Here is a 15,452-nt window from a genome sequence, read left to right on the forward strand (position 1 = left end):
TTCTTTTTCTAATTAAGAGGTTTTTGTCTTTGTATCTGCTTTGTTTTCTTGAGAAAGCTTCTCATTGTCTACCGGGCTGCACTGTTTCCTGAATGTGCCCACCATGTCCTGGAAAAATTTCCTCCCTCTTCCCCATCCTTTTCTCATCCTTTTTTTTTTTTTTGGTTTTTCGAGACAGGGTTTCTCTGTGTAGCTTTGCACCTTTCCCGGATCTCGCTCTGTAGCCCAGGCTGGCCTCGAACTCACAGAGATGTGCCTGGCTCTGCCTCCCGAGTGCTGGGATTAAAGGCATGCACCATCACCGCCCGGCTACTTCCTTTTCCCATTCTTTTTCTTTTCTTTCCCTTCCTTTTTTTCTTCCCTCTTCTCCTTTCTTCCCTCTCCTCCTAGCCTTTCCTCTACCAGCAAGTTTCATTGTTTCTTTTTCTAATTAAGTAAACTACTATATTTCTTTAAAGTTTTTCCTGTTTGGGTCCTTTTCACTCCTTCAGGTACTTACGTTCCCTGCATGTGGATTCTTTAGAGTCCTGTAGGTACTTGACTGCCCTCAGAATTATCTCAAAGAAATAAATCAAAGAAATGATCACTGTGTTCTAAAGCCAGTGAAGCCAAACCCAGGCTTATAGACCTTTCTACCTTTCCATCTCAGCCCTGCAGCAGGCTTAACACAGTCCTGGAGAGGCCCCAGTGCTAACTAAGCAACTCACTGGACTTTGCTTGTCCAGACTATGGCAGATAGAGCCTTGGAAAGTGCAGCTGGGCTTGACCTGGCTTCCCAGTAATCAAATCCAGTTCATCTAATAGGGGTAGAAAGAAAAGTTTACAGCCTGAAGGATACAAGTGATTACAAAGTAACAGAAACAGCCAAAAAATGGGAAGAAGTGAAGATAGGAACACAGAAAAGTTAGAGTGAAAAGAAACAAAAGCCCCCCACCCCCAAATCCGCAGGACAGATTAGTAAATTTGTATTTTATAGTGTGTGTGTGTGTGTGTGTGTGTGTGTGTGTGTGTGTGTTAGGTTGTTGACCACGAGTTTAGCGTTGTTAAGTCTCACCCAAGCTTACACAATAACCCAACTCAGAAACTTTTTAAGCAACTAAAAAATGATGGGTGTGTAATTCATTAGGTAACACCAGACCCACTGGAAGACCCACGGAAAAGCATCCCCCAAACTAAAGATATGTGAGCCTTATCTGTTCTCCTAACTAAAACCAGTCACGGGGTCACAATACCTGGTGGAAGAGGACAGGGAGCAGCTACAGGAATGGTCATATCCATTGCAAATGGCTGGTCCAGTACCAGAGCAGTCTTTGCTCTTCCATCTGACCCTCTTAGCATTGTCAGAGCCTGGTAGGATCCCATACGAACGGGGAGCAAGAGGGAGTGGGAACAATCATCCTGTAGCTGATGTCTGCTTCTTGGTACTATCTTGTGGCACCTTGTGGGGAAAATTACTATATTTTTAGGGGATAATTTGCATTAGATGAGACTTACATACCACCGGAAGTGGTTATTCACCACATTCCCCAAATTCAAACACAGACATCACAAAAACAGAAGAAAAATCAAGTGCAAAGCAGGGTGTCATGTGAAGGAGGACTTCCCGTTCACATTTTATAACTGAAAAGTTGCTCCTGGGTCAGGGCGGTGACATCACAGTACCTTGAAGGGCAGCTTAAAGAAGCACCTCAACAGCCCATTAGAAAACCGAATGAAGGTAGCTGAGTCCTTAGTGTAGTGGCGGCAGATACGTCTTTCTCTAAACTTAAAGATCTTTCCATGTGGGAAGTATTAGTTGATACATGCCTGTTAAGTTCTATTTGTGGCTTTACTTTTGGCTGGTGCCCGGGATCAAACCCAGGCCCTCGAGCACGTGGGCAAGCACTCTATTATTGAACTGTATCTGTACATCCCCAACAGCTTTCAGATATTTTGCCAAGAACATTGTCGTTTTGTTTTGTTTTGTTTTGTTTTAATTTTCACCTGTATATTAAGGTCTAGTGAACCCTTCAGGCTCAGCCCAATGTAACTTCTTTTGGTTCAAACCCATTGCCACTTTAAACACAGTTCTATTGCACAAAGGTTGTCACACAATTGGATGCTCCTCTGCTTTGTACACAGTTATTCTCACTCTCCACAGAAAGGCTGCTTCTGAACCACGGATGGTTTTTAACTGATAGTTAATAATGCTGCAATCTCCTTTTCTAATTCCTGTAACAATAGTACTTCTCGATCTTCATCTATTTTCTTTCTGCCCAACTACAAACTGAAGATTATAAGTGCACTCCCAATTGTTTTAGTATTTGGTAGTTCCTAAATACTCTGCTTGGGACTCCATGAATCCAAACACACCAAAGAGTCATGGAGTTGTGGTTAACCATTAGCCTTTGGGCCTTCAGGCTATTTCTAGGGTACTGAATTTCCCTCAGATACTCACCTTTCACACACAACCAATACTGCAATCCCAAACCATGCCCAAACTCCAAAATGGCTGGCTGCTGCTGTAAAGTCCCATAATGGAAAATTGGGTGTCTTCTCATTCAAACCTGCCTCCCAGTACCCTTTCAGTCAAATCAAAGTGTTGGGGTGTTGATCCACAAACAGATCACGATCCCACCGGACACAGGACTTTGTCAAAACTGGAATACCTTTCCTTCTTCCTTTCCAGGTGAACTTCAGTAATGGGGTCCTGTTCTGGACATGGAACTCCTGGCAGGAAGCAAGGAGACTCTGCTTTGGACACACGTGAAAGAAGTTTGTGTCTCTAGCATATACCAGCATATAGCCCCTTTATGTAAGCTCACCTAATGTGTGTCTTTGGAAAGTTACACACGACTTACAGTTTTGAATATCTCTTTTTATTGGAAGAAAAATAGTGTGTTGGCTCACTCTTTTTTTTTCTTTTCTTTCTCTGAACATTAGCTCATCTCTCACGACTCTGCCATTCTTGCCTCTAGGAACTCCTTCTGCCAGCACCCCTGCCCCTGGACACTTGTGGGAGAGGAATGCACAAATTCCTTTGAGGTTCCATCACTGGAACACGCTCTCAGAAGCTGCAAACAGGAAGTTTTTGTACTTCTAGTTTGTGCTTGGGGCAAAACCGGCCTCCAGTTAAGAGACTGCAAAAAGAAACGCAGAAGTCATGCAACCTTCATGATCTCTTATCTAAAACTTTTTTTTTTGTTTGTTTTTATGAGGACACTGCCATAGATCCACCCAAGGCAGCACTGGTGTCTCTGGTGCAAGGCAGGCAGAGCCCACCGGCCAGAAATGTCAGGTGACGGCCCCCCAAACTGCCTCACTCCACTTTCCCCATCTTGGGCGGGACATTTCAAACACAGTTCGGGATTCCTAAGTTTTCAAAGCGTCCAGGGGGCAGTCCCCTTGGGCAGGGACACTGCAGAACGGGAGCCACAGAGGAGCTGAGGTCGGTCCCCGGGTCGCAAAAATCCCTCTGGAGCCCAGGGCTTCACCTTGCCTCTTCCTTCAGCTCGCCGAGGGGCCAGCAGCAGCTCTCCTGTGCCTGGGTGCCTGGCCTCCTCCATAACACCATTCATTGGGTTGCCTCTCGGGGCACCAGGGAAGCCCCAGGGCCCTAAGCTTCAGAGGCGGGTAGTCCAATGGGCAGCGTTGACACCCCCCCCCCCCCCCCCCCCCAACAACCCACCCCACTCCACCCCATTCCCCCCCCTCCCCCGGAGGCGGGCCCAGGCCGGAAGCCACTCGCGGCCCCGCGAGACCGCGTCCCCGCCTCCTCCTCCTCCTCCGCCTCCTCTACCAGCTCGGCGGCCAAGGGCGCTGGGGCCAGCCCGCCGGTCCCCGCCGCGCTCTTTGTCCCGGCCGCGCGCGGGCGGGCGGGCGCGTGCGCATCTGCACACACGCAACCCCCCCTCTCCCCCCCCCCCCCCCCCCCCCCCCCCGCCGGGTGGAAAGGAGGCGCGGCGGGGACGCGCGCGCGCGGGGGCGCGCACGAGCAGCTCGCTCCTCTTCCCCCCCTCCCCTCCCTCCTCCGCCAAGCCGGCGGCGAGCACGCGCGCCGCCGCCGCCGCCGCCGCCGCCGCGCCCGCCCCTCCCCCGCCCGCCCGCCCGCCCGCTCTCTCGGAACTTGCTGACTGCGCGGCCGGGAGGAGCCGAGCCGAGCCGAGCCGGGGCGGCGGGGCGGCTGAGCGCGCGGGGGGCTCCCGCGTCCCTGCCGAGCTCGGCGGGCGGCGGAGAGCGCCCACCCCACCGTGGCTCCCCGGAGCGCGGGGCGGCGCCACCCTCCGGCCGCAGCGCGGCACTGCACGGCCGCCTGCGACTTTCGATGTTCCACACTCCCGGGCCGGAGCCTCGGCGGCGGCTTTTTTTTTTTTTCCCGCCCCCCCCGCTCGGGTCTCTCCCCCCCCCCACCCGGTTCAGCTGCCTCCATTTCCTCAAGGAAGGCTCCTCGGCGCTCTCCCTCCCCCACAGCGTAGCGGCGCACGAGCGGGCCGGGCGGGCGGCCGAGGTAAGGGCGGCGGGGCCGGGGCCCGCGTGGGGGGCGGCGGGGGCGGGGGCGGCAGCTTTGTTCGCGCCGGCCGGGCGCCGCGCTCCTCAGTCCGCCGCGCTCGTCCGTCGGCGGCGCGGGCCGGCGGCTCCCGCATCCCCCGGCGGGCGGGCGGGCGAGCGGGCGGGCGCAGTGGCGCGGTCCCCCTGCGCGGCCCTCCCCACAAAGGACCGCGGAGCTGCGTGGTCCCGGCGCTCGCCCCGGGGCGGGCCGCGCCAATTTGTTGCACTTCTGGGGGTGGGGGGTGGGGGAGGGCTTTTGTTTGTTTGTTTGTTTTGCCCTCGGGCTTTTGGCCGCTTTGCGGATTTTTTTTTTTTTATTTTTATTTTTTTTATTTTGGACAAAATGTCGGTCGGTGAGGGAGGCATCGAGCGGGGAACGTCGGTGGCACCGGGAGCTTTGCAGAAGGTGCTGTTGGGATCCTGCCCTTCCCCGGGTGGCAGCTCCGGCTTGGCCGGGTGAATCCTCGCCGCTGGCCGCGGGGACGGCTGTGGGGCGGCTGCCAGTTGATTTTTATTTTTATTTTTTTTTAATTTGAGTGCCGTGTTCCAAGGCTTTCGGTGCGCACGGGAGGACCCGCCACCGTAAATAAGCATATGGGCGACTAACAGGGTATGTTTCCCTCTGGGAAGGAGGATTTGGTGGCTCAGACCGGTGTCAGCCTGTAAATATTGAGACGATATTAGTGACTTCTGAACATTCTCAGCGAGATCTGTTATTTACAGTTGTCATATGTTATTGATGCCCGTTGCCCAAGTTCCCTGGCAAATCTGTTTCACGCCTTCTGAGAAAGTAGACAATTGATAGATGGTCTAAGGGATGGGGGAGAAATGTGAGTGGGTTTTCTAACTGGAGTTTGGTAAATCTCTCAACGCCTGTGTTGTAAGACACATCAGCCTCCCTGCAACCTTGCTGCGCCCTAAGTATGGGGACTTTCGAATCTTTCCAATGAAATGCTCCCGTCGGCGCTTACTGAGAGAAGAGCATGCTGTTGGGTGATGATTATTATTATTATTCTTTTTGAGATTGAACATTTCTCTACGACCCCTTCGCTCCTTAGAAGTTCTGCCAGAGATAACTTCACCAGGATGTCCAGTGATAGGCAAAGGTCGGATGATGAGAGCCCCAGCACCAGCAGTGGCAGTTCAGATGCGGACCAGCGAGACCCTGCAGCTCCAGAGCCTGAGGAACAGGAAGAAAGAAAACCCTCTGCCACCCAGCAGAAGAAAAACACCAAACTTTCTAGCAAAACGACTGCTAAGCTATCCACTAGTGCTAAAAGGTAATGTCCACGAGGCGGGACTCAGGTTGTCAGGTTGCCTTGTGTCCTGCCCGGTGGTGGTTTTGTTGGTTAAACAGCAGTGGCAGTAGTTCAGAAATACTTCTCCATCAGATGAATTTGAACTTGAATGGGCTGTCATTCTGTATGTGGTCGATCAGCAACCTTCCTACTACAACTGTTGACTTGAAAGCCAAGTGGACTTTGTTCTGTACTACGGTCACTGGAGGAGGTGTCTCCAGCAGAGCTGAGACTGGATCTGACCGATGAAGGAGCTGGCAAGGAGAATTTGGTGAACCCAAATTAGATGGTACATTGGAGATGTTTCCTTTTGTGAGTCATGCTTGAGTGAAATGGACCATTCTAGAGATCAGCCAGTGCCTCGCTCCATAAAACTGAATGGTCAGAAATGATCATATTTACTAGGAAATTGGTGCACACTAGGTTCGGTCATATTGGAAAAAGCAGGTCTTAACGGGGTGCTTTAAATTGGCCCCCGTTGTTTGAAGGAACAAGACTCTTAAGTCTAGTGGCACAGGTGTAACTGTGGTTACGTAAATTATTGTATCCCTCCTCCTGGTGAGGGCAAATACAACTGAAGAGTAAGTAGCCAATTCCAGTTTCAGATGCCATCCGGTGACGGCAAACGTCACTGTCCTTCCTCCTCTTCACTCCTCAAACTTGGGGGTATGTTTGACAGGTTAACTCAGTGCAGGGGAAGCATCACTGAGTCGACGTTACAGATCAGTTTTCTGTTGACTTTTATATTCTGAGATGACAGAAAAAAATTCTGCCAGAGGGACTGTGAGTGGAAGTAGTGTTGGAATTTCTAGAAAAACAAGCAATTAAAAATAAAATGTGCTCACAACATGACCCAGGACAGGTGTTTTGTTGATTTTTTTTTTTTTTTAATTGGTCATAAATGAAGGAAGAAAAATGTAAGAACTGATCAGATATTACATTCTTATTGTGATTCAAACTCTTTATGTGGGTTTTAGCCACTAATCAAATGCTAACAGCTTTAGAATATTTTATTGACTAGGAACAGTCTTTGAAATAATCTATAGTGCCCAGTTGTAATCTTGTGGAGGGACATATTAAACATGTCTGAAGTTTGGAAAACATCCTCATTTTGAAGAAGATCAGTGTTATCTTTTGCCTATAACTTGAGCTTATATATTTATCTTCTTCCCTGCTGCAAATTTGTAGAACTTTAAAGGTATCTCTAAAAATCAGAGACGACAGTCCTAGTTAATGTGAGTGCCAATTTGAAATTTCTCATTGGCAAAGATGTTTATAAATTTTAAACTTTTCTGACAGATTAAAAAAAAATGTTGCCAAAAACTGCTAATGTGCTCTTGTAGCAGCAGCCTGTTAATTTTTAGCTCAGTAAAAAGTGACTTGAAATCATTGTCAAATTCTTCGGTGTTTTCCCTCCTCCCTTTTTGTCTCATTTGCATATAAGCTTGAAAAGCGAATTTCCTTGGTAAAAAGTGTGTTTTCATAGATGATATATCCTTCTCTTAGTAGTCAGAAAGGACTACTTCCCAAATCAGGTGTGAGTGACACACTTATTTACAGGAGCACGTGAGAAAAAGAGCTGCAAAGTTTCTGCTCAGGGATTTGGGTTATGCCTCTGAGAACAAAGAGGAAGCAGCCATGTTAGCATTACTGAAGGCAAAGCCAGCCTTGCATTTAACTGCATGGTGGTAGAGGGCAGTGTGATTCCCCGGTTATTCTGTGGACTGCCTCAGAGCCCTTTTGTTTGTTCTCATTTTCACTGACAGAATTCAGAAGGAGCTAGCTGAAATCACCCTTGATCCTCCTCCTAACTGCAGGTAAGAAACAGTTTGTTTGCGTTCCGAGTTGTGGAGAAATACTGAGAAATGCATGGTCTTGCTTGCATAGATGTGCAGCCGAAGGAGCTGGCTTCATTTGTTTCCTCTTTTGAAGTGCACTAAACTGAAAATTAATTAAATGAAAATGGGAGAGGAGATAGTCTCTAGCATGCATCCATCGTGAACTTTCGAACACAGGCTTTTGGCTTCTGAAATTAGTGTGGATGGTGTTGGTTTTGCTTGTATGTCTGTAGAGCATTTTTGTTCACAACTGTGTTTCAGTGATTTCTAAAATTTTCAGCTTTAAAGAACTGTTTGTGTGCAGTCTGAACTGACCTTCCAGTTTAGAAATTGTTGAATGCAGTGTTAGAAAATTTAAGTGCAGCAGTAAACAAGAGTGTAGTCGTTTCTGCTGGATTTCTTAGTCACTCGCCTTAAGGGAAAATTTTAGGTGCTAAACTAATAGTTTCAGTGGTTGTTTTCCGGAGGGTGCATTGTTGGAATTATTTATATTTTAAGCAATTGTCCTAATTACTCTAAAGTTCTTGTAAGTAGAAAGTAAACTATAATTGTGGAAAGAATTTCACTGGAACCTAGGTAGAATAATTTAAGATTGTTGTGTTTAATAATGTTAAGATGCATCAAAAGTAGCCAGTGACATTTTTTTTCTCAGTTTTTTCCATTTCATCTTATACACTATACTTTTAATTTTGAACAGTGATTATATGGCTTATGGAATGTATCAAATTTAGAGATAAATTGAAGTAATTTTCATAGAGATAGATGCTTATGCTTGAGAGTGTCTGGTGCAGTTGTGGCCATGTTATAGTTTGGTAGGAAAACGCTTTCATTTAATCTGTTTCTGCTACATAATTCTGTTTGCTTGTGTTGATCAGACACATTTCTGAAGTTAGCTATAGACACAAATGTAATAATTAACCTCTTACTGTATACATTAATTAGATCTGTTGATAAGATGATCTGATTCTAAATTTTCCAGTGAATTAATAGTTTCACTTATTAAAAGTAGGTGTGTCCAATCAAAGTATTAATGTAGGAGGCATGCTATCTAATACAGTAGCTACTAGTTCAAAATGACATGTTAATAGTGTGACATATGCACTGGCTTTTAAAGCTTAGCAGAGCATAAAATTTTGCTGTTATATGTTGAAGTGATAATATTGTGATCATGTTTAATAAATATTATTAAAATTATTTTCACTTTTCCCCATTTAGTTTAGTTACTAGGAAATTTACAAGTTATTATGAGTGAGTAATGTCATATTTTTGCTGCTTTAAAAATAAATTGAAGTATCTGTGCAGCCTCCCAAATGGTGTATCTAATCTGTGTTCATTTAAGAAGGTCAAATTAAGTTTGCTCTCTGAATCATTTAATTTTCAATATGTATACTTGTTTTTCCCATTAGAAGAGACGTAAAGATCAGTACAAAAAGATCAGGTATTTAAAAGTTGCATGTAGGATCAAATATTTTAAAAGGTGGTTGACTTTTCTGCAAATAGCACAATCCAGAGGACAAGAATAATCTATGGAATGTGGTAGACATGTGTTGATTTGCCCTCAGAGCAGTGTGGCAGTGGTGAAGGAACCATCTTTTACATTAAACCCTGGAATGTTTCCACAAGGTCACTGAGAATTATTTTAGGGGAAATAGATGCATTCTATGGGGAGAGAGTTTGATTTGTTTTGAGTTTTTCCTCTGTACTGGTCTCTAAGCTAGTGCTTAGCATTTGGCTGTTAGACTAGTGGGCTAGTGAGACTTAGAGCATGCTTGTGCACAGCTGTTTGCCTGTTTGCCCTTGCTACATTTGATAACTGTCAACTATTACAGATGACGTTTTTCAGTTCTCTATTTCTTTAGCATCTGTATTTCTTTGAAGCTGCATAAGTAATTAGAAAAAAAAGTGGGCATTGTAAATTGTTTCCTGGCACTTTAAAATCAAGCTTTTTTTCTCTTATATGTCTTACATGTAAAAAGAACAGAATCTTGGGCATGTCTAATTCTGTGTGAAAGGTCTACTCCTTATCTAGGGAAGAACTTTGTAGATTGAGTGTTTAGTTAGTTCAGGAAGTATAGAATTTTGACAGAGAAGCCCTAAATTTGCATTGTATTTTTTCTGCCTTCATATCAGATCTGGGAAGGAACACCACAGTGTTCTTTACATTCATAAGTGTTTAAAATGTTTATTGTAAGGCTGTGGAGATTGTATACTTTAAATTTAATCTTTATTTAGGCTACCATTAAAAATGAAATTCTATATTCATAAGTACATTTAAGATAAGTGGGTTTATATTGTCTGAAATGTAAAAAAACCCAATGTTTTTGACTTTTTGTGTACACTTTTGACTTTTTGGTGTATAGTTATTTAATCAGAATACCGTTATGGTTTTGGATGTGAATTTTATTTTTTACAAGCTTGTCAAAGTATGACAGATTCAATTCTTCCTTGGGGCAGAAATGTAAAGTATAGCTGTGTATCTCAGCAAAAAGGTTGAAAAATCCAGGAAAATTCAGAAATAAAGCCAAATTACTCAGACCAGGAAGAATTTTCTTAAGTTTCTTCTTTTGATTAGCATTCTTACCTTAGGTCTAATCATCCGGAGTGATCAGGTATTGAATTGGTTGTTAAATTGTGTGCCCTTAAGTAAGATTCACTGTAGTTTGGTAGATTTTTTTCTCTTTTTTCTGGTACTAAAAACTTTGATAAAGATGTTATCTCCAGTGATTTGACTATATTTCATTTCTGGAATTATGAGGTGCTGCTGCCCACAGGCAGGATAGGACTCCCTTCTCAGTTAAGTCTCTTTGGAAACACCCTCCAGGTATGCCCAGAGGACCATCTCCTAGGAGATTTCAAATGCAGTAGGTTGCTCATGAAGATTAGCCACCGCAGATGCAGTGTTTATTTATTGGTTTAAATTTATAGTCTTGCCATCCAGGCCTCAGATTAAGCTATAAATAATTGATATGCTAGTAAAGTCTAAAGAAAATTGTGTGGGCATTGCTCTGCTTTCAGAGAAATCTGCTGACATGACCATGGAGTGACAGCTGACAGGGTGACCTCATCTTACAGGCACCACTTGGTAGAGAGTGCTTGTTTAGAAAGGTGCTGTTTCTGACTTAGTCCCCAGTTTCTCTGTATTGTAGAAACAAGTACAAATGCATGCTTCTAAAATACTCTTTAATGTTCTTAGATTGAATCTGTTACGATGCAGACATTTAGGGTATTGGTAGATAGTTTTTGGATGTGTGAAATGCTTTATTTGGGGGAGATATTAGAGTTTTAAGCTTATAATGATATATTTCAGATAAAACCTAAAATCAGGTGCTTACAAATGTTGGTGCTTACCCCTGAAGAAACATAAACCTGGAAGCCTGTGTTCTAAGTGAGAATCTGGTAACTGCTTCTTGTTCATAAGCTCAATTGGGGATTTTCTTCTGCCGTTTTTTTGGTGTTGCTGAAACTGCTTTTTATGGTATATCAGACCCTTGCTATAGACAGGGTGACCTGTAGTCTGCATCCCAGGTGGAATTGTGGGAAGTACAGTGTTGTGCCTCTCTCCCTTTGCCCTGCTCCATCCTCTCCCAGAGTGTGGAATTAGAACCTGAAATGTAACAAGACTGGAAGATGAGTTTGCTAAGGTTTGGAAAGTCCTAGTGTAGAAATAAGACTGTCTGGCTTCAGACCCTTGCTCTGCTTCTTATCAGAATGTCCCATTCTGATATTAGCTTCTGCTGTACTTTTAGCCTTCTCTTTTCTCAGTTCTAAATATTGTGAAATTCCAGGAAAATGCTTATTTTGTATGTTTGTCCTTATTTCAGTTGTGATGATATTTCTAATATAATTCTAAGTTACTATTTTTATTTGATTATAAGAAGTTTATTTTCACAGTAATCTTACTTTTTGTATATAAATCAATGTAGGAGAAGAACTTGAGACTGTAGTAAGACTAAAGACATTCCTCCCTACCCCCCCTCGAGAAGTAACTGAAAACAGTACCCCTCAAAGGTCATAGTTTTATTAGGATCTGTTAACACTCAGTTCACATGATGTCAGAAAATGTGTGGGAACAATAAGTACTTTTTAAAAGTTATATGCTACAAATTATGTTCTCTATGTGCAACTGTTTGATACCTTATTCCTTATTCTCAGCTTGAATATGATGCTGTGATTTGCTTGGATGTTCAGATTGTTGAGAAGGCAGAACTTGACCTTTTGCTTTTTACAAATATGAGAGAAAAACTGAAAACCAGGCACAGGTTTAGAGAATAGAATATGATTATTGTCCTTCTTCCCATGTCTTTCAACAGGGAAGTATGTTTGGCCATTTTACTGGATGCCTAGATACTAGAGGATGAACTGTATTAATTTTTTTTAACTTTTCTTCTTGATCAGTGGTTTTGTACTGGGGCAGTACGCCTATCACTCATCTTGGGGATAATTGCCAATGCCCAGAGATATCACTGTTCTTGAGAATTGGAAAAGGAGGCCACTAGATTTAGCGGGTAGAAGTCAGAGATGCTGCTGTATCCCCTGTGAAACATAAGAGAACTCCTCTACCCCAAAGAATTATCAGAACAAAAGCATCAGTAAGGCTGGGAGGAACATTGTAGACACTTGATCCTGTCCTCTGCCTGCCTCTTAGATCAGTGGATAGTTTGCTTTTGACTATTTTCCTGGTGATGTCAGCTTTTATGCATTCACCTGTGCTTCTCTCCTAACAAGTCCCATCTCTTGCCAGTCCTCTATTAGAGTTCACGTGTGTCTTATATTATGAAGTATGAAGCTATAGGAATTGGTACTATGAGTACCTGCTAAATTACAGCTTTTTAACTCAGAAATGCTTTCAGCAGTGTTTCTTTTAGGTCTCATAACTGGTAATAGTTCCATTGGCATGGTATGCTTTCGCCTGATTCTATGGTGTTCTAAGGACTATTAAGGAAATATAATGGAGAAGTATGCAGGGGTCAGAGATAAGGGGTCAGTGGTAGAGTGCTTGCTTAGCATGTGTGAGGCCCTAAATTTAATTCTCAGTACCACAAACCAAAACAGGAAAAAAAAAAATACCATTGATGAATCATCAAAGTTCAGTTTTAAACTAACTGAATTACACACTAGTAAGAAAGCCATGCTCTTCATCTGCTTTTGATTTTCATTATTAAAATACTAGCCTGCCAGGCTGCCATACTATTGCCTCAGTTTCAGATTCCTTTATTTCAAACTTTTGAGTCCAGGTATGTTTCAGGATACAGGAACTGTCAGGTTTTGGAAAGGTTAAATTATATGATCATTGTGTGTTATGTATATTTGCTACAACATTCCGTAATCACAATATGAATATTTCTACACTAAAGACATTGTGAATATTCATACAAAGTGGAATGTGTAGAAACAATAAGTCATTTAAAATTAGCTCATAATTGGTTTTGCTACCAAATTATTTTGTGTCAACCATGCAGCCTGGTCCAGCCTCTGCTCTTACAGTGGTGGTCACAGCCCCCAGCAGTGAAAGGTTTTGCAGTCTCTCTTTGCTTCTCTTTCACCTGTTCTTGAGAAGCAGATTCCAGTTTCTTGGTTGTTAGTTTTGGATCAGTGCTTTTTTTTTTTGTTTTTTGTTTTTTGTTTTGTTTTTTGTTTTTAAGTCACGTGTGTTTACCAGGAAAAAAAATTAGATTGTTGGTTTAGAGTTCTTTACTCTTAAAGTGAAATTGTTAGTGTCTGTTTCTTTTTTAAAGTTCTGTATATATTGGATTATTTTTCCACTTTCCTTTCAAAATACTTTCTTAATTTTTCTATTCATTCTAGTGTACAAAAATTACACAGAAAAGATGTCCTTTAACACATACAAGATGAGCCGTTTTCAAATATGTATTGTCTTGAAGCATTTAAGTGCAATTAGGCTGGAAAAGAAACCGAATTCTAGTAGCTGTGCTGTGGTTACAGAGAGGCTTCCAGGGGTTACTGGCTCAGCATATAAAGGTGCGCCTCTTCAGGAGACATCGGTTCGGGTTCAGGGACACTTCTGTGAAGCTCTTCCCCTGCAGATTCAGATCCATGCTTCCGTCCTGTAGCTCTGCCACTTGGAACAAGTGGAGTTGAGAGAATTGAAGCTGTCATGTGCCAGATTTAAGTGCTTTGGTTTGGAAATAAGACACAAATTGGACTGAGAAATGTGAGGGAGTTCATGGGCATTCCATGAGAAACCAAAACATACTGCCACAAAAACATAAACTTGTGGGTAGATGATGTTCATTCTCTCCAAGAGCAAAGAGGGAATAATTGAGAAGCAGCTTGGTGTTGCAGATTGCTTCTCGGCTCAATAACTTACTAATGCACTGTTTTGTTTGAATTATAAAAAGTGGATGAATATCTCTTTGGGTTTAAATTTAAAAAGTAAAACTAAGTGTGGAGGACTCTAGGAGTTGTAGTACATGGACATGAGAGAATCAGGCATAAGTCTCAGTTTACTTCAGGTTTGAAGTAAGCAAACTCTTACTTTTGTCTCTCAAACAACACTGTTGAAAATCTGATGGAAAGTGTTGAGAGCTTGTGGGTCTTTAAGTGTGTGTTTAGGGTAAGTGTATTCCTTTGGCTTGTACCTCTACAAAAGTATCCAAAATGTTGGACTGTATGGTTTTAGAATCTGGCCCCAAGTAAGGTTCAAGTAGTTAAGTTGGGAGAAAAAGAGAGCTGCTTTCATCAGCTTAGGGGTGCTGGCTTTCCTCTTTTGGGGGAGGGAAGTGTCATTCTGAAGAATTTTGTTCCCGGGAAGCATTTCCAGGGTTGCCCTGCTCTCTGCTCTTCTCTCTTGTAAGCACAGAGGTAAAGAGTTGAATGTGTTCATATGGAAAAAATAAACTTTTGTTTTCTGCTTTGTAGTCTTTTGTGTATGCCTTTCTTATGGACAAATGATAAATCTACATTTTTCTTTGGGTTATTGTGAAAGCAGTCCATTTTTATGGATTGTTTTGGACTTGATAAAAAGCTCCGTGCAGTTAAGAATTTGTGTGCTTTATTGGGGAAAGCTACCAGGCACACACGATTTTAAGGGAAGTTTAAAGCTGATAGCAGCATAAGCATGCATGCAAATCTTCTAATACTGGTGCCAGATCCAGGTTTTTACAGATGTTGGCTTTGTATTAGATTCCTCATAATTTTGTTTTCAATAATGTCATTGTTTTTTAAACTTGTTTCTCCTAAACATGATTTTATACAGAAATTGTTCTCAGATATTTTATGGGGATCCCCCCCAATATGTTTCTAAGAGCTGTTTTTTTAGCAAAATTGATATAATGTTCTCAAAGTGACAAGCCAGGTTTATAGAGCTTTGTCACTCAAATCTGTACCTTGCAGTTTGTTTAGATGCTGATTTAAAATTACATTCCAATTTTGAGGTCTTATCTCTTAGCGTCTTAGAAGTTTATAAGAGTCTATAAACAACTCAGGCTTATATATGGAACCTGTGATGCTCAGTTGTGATTAAAAGTATTGTCACTAATAATGGTTAAGCTTAGTGTTTCTAAACTTTAAAGATCTGGTCCTTTGTTTGGCTTTTACTGTGTATAATAATTGTTTTAGTTTTATGGCTTTTTGTAACAAAACTTCGTAAAGAATCGGAAGGAATCACAGTGTTCTAATACTCATTGTCATAGGTTTAGTCAGCCTGTTTGGAGGGATTTTGACCAGTTATGTCATTTACCAAGAGTTTTCCTATCCTCTTCTTTTTGCTCCTTCACTGTCCCAGAGAAAATAATACTTTGTCATTCTGTTTAACATCCAGTTTGTCTGG

General features: G+C 42.8%; 1 protein-coding gene across 4 annotated transcripts in view; it reads left to right on the forward strand.

The window, feature by feature from the left end:
* Positions 1-4,109: 4,109 nt before the first annotated feature.
* Positions 4,110-15,452, forward strand: part of Ube2e3 (ubiquitin conjugating enzyme E2 E3) — a 65,238-nt gene continuing 53,895 nt past the window's right edge. Inside the window, exons 1-4 of one of the 4 annotated variants that reach the window (XM_036185309.1) lie at positions 4,397-4,486; positions 5,065-5,137; positions 5,586-5,807; positions 7,592-7,642. In XM_036185309.1, coding sequence (XP_036041202.1) covers positions 5,614-5,807; positions 7,592-7,642 — 245 coding nt within the window. In that variant the 5' untranslated portion in view covers positions 4,397-4,486; positions 5,065-5,137; positions 5,586-5,613. Of the gene's footprint in view, positions 4,487-4,786; positions 5,138-5,550; positions 5,808-7,591; positions 7,643-15,452 lie in introns of those variants that run through there. The other 3 variants (XM_036185307.1, XM_036185310.1, XM_036185308.1) reach the window with 3 other exon arrangements.

Source organism: Onychomys torridus, chromosome 4 (assembly GCF_903995425.1).
Source record: "Onychomys torridus chromosome 4, mOncTor1.1, whole genome shotgun sequence".
NCBI classification, from domain to species: Eukaryota; Metazoa; Chordata; class Mammalia; order Rodentia; family Cricetidae; genus Onychomys; species Onychomys torridus.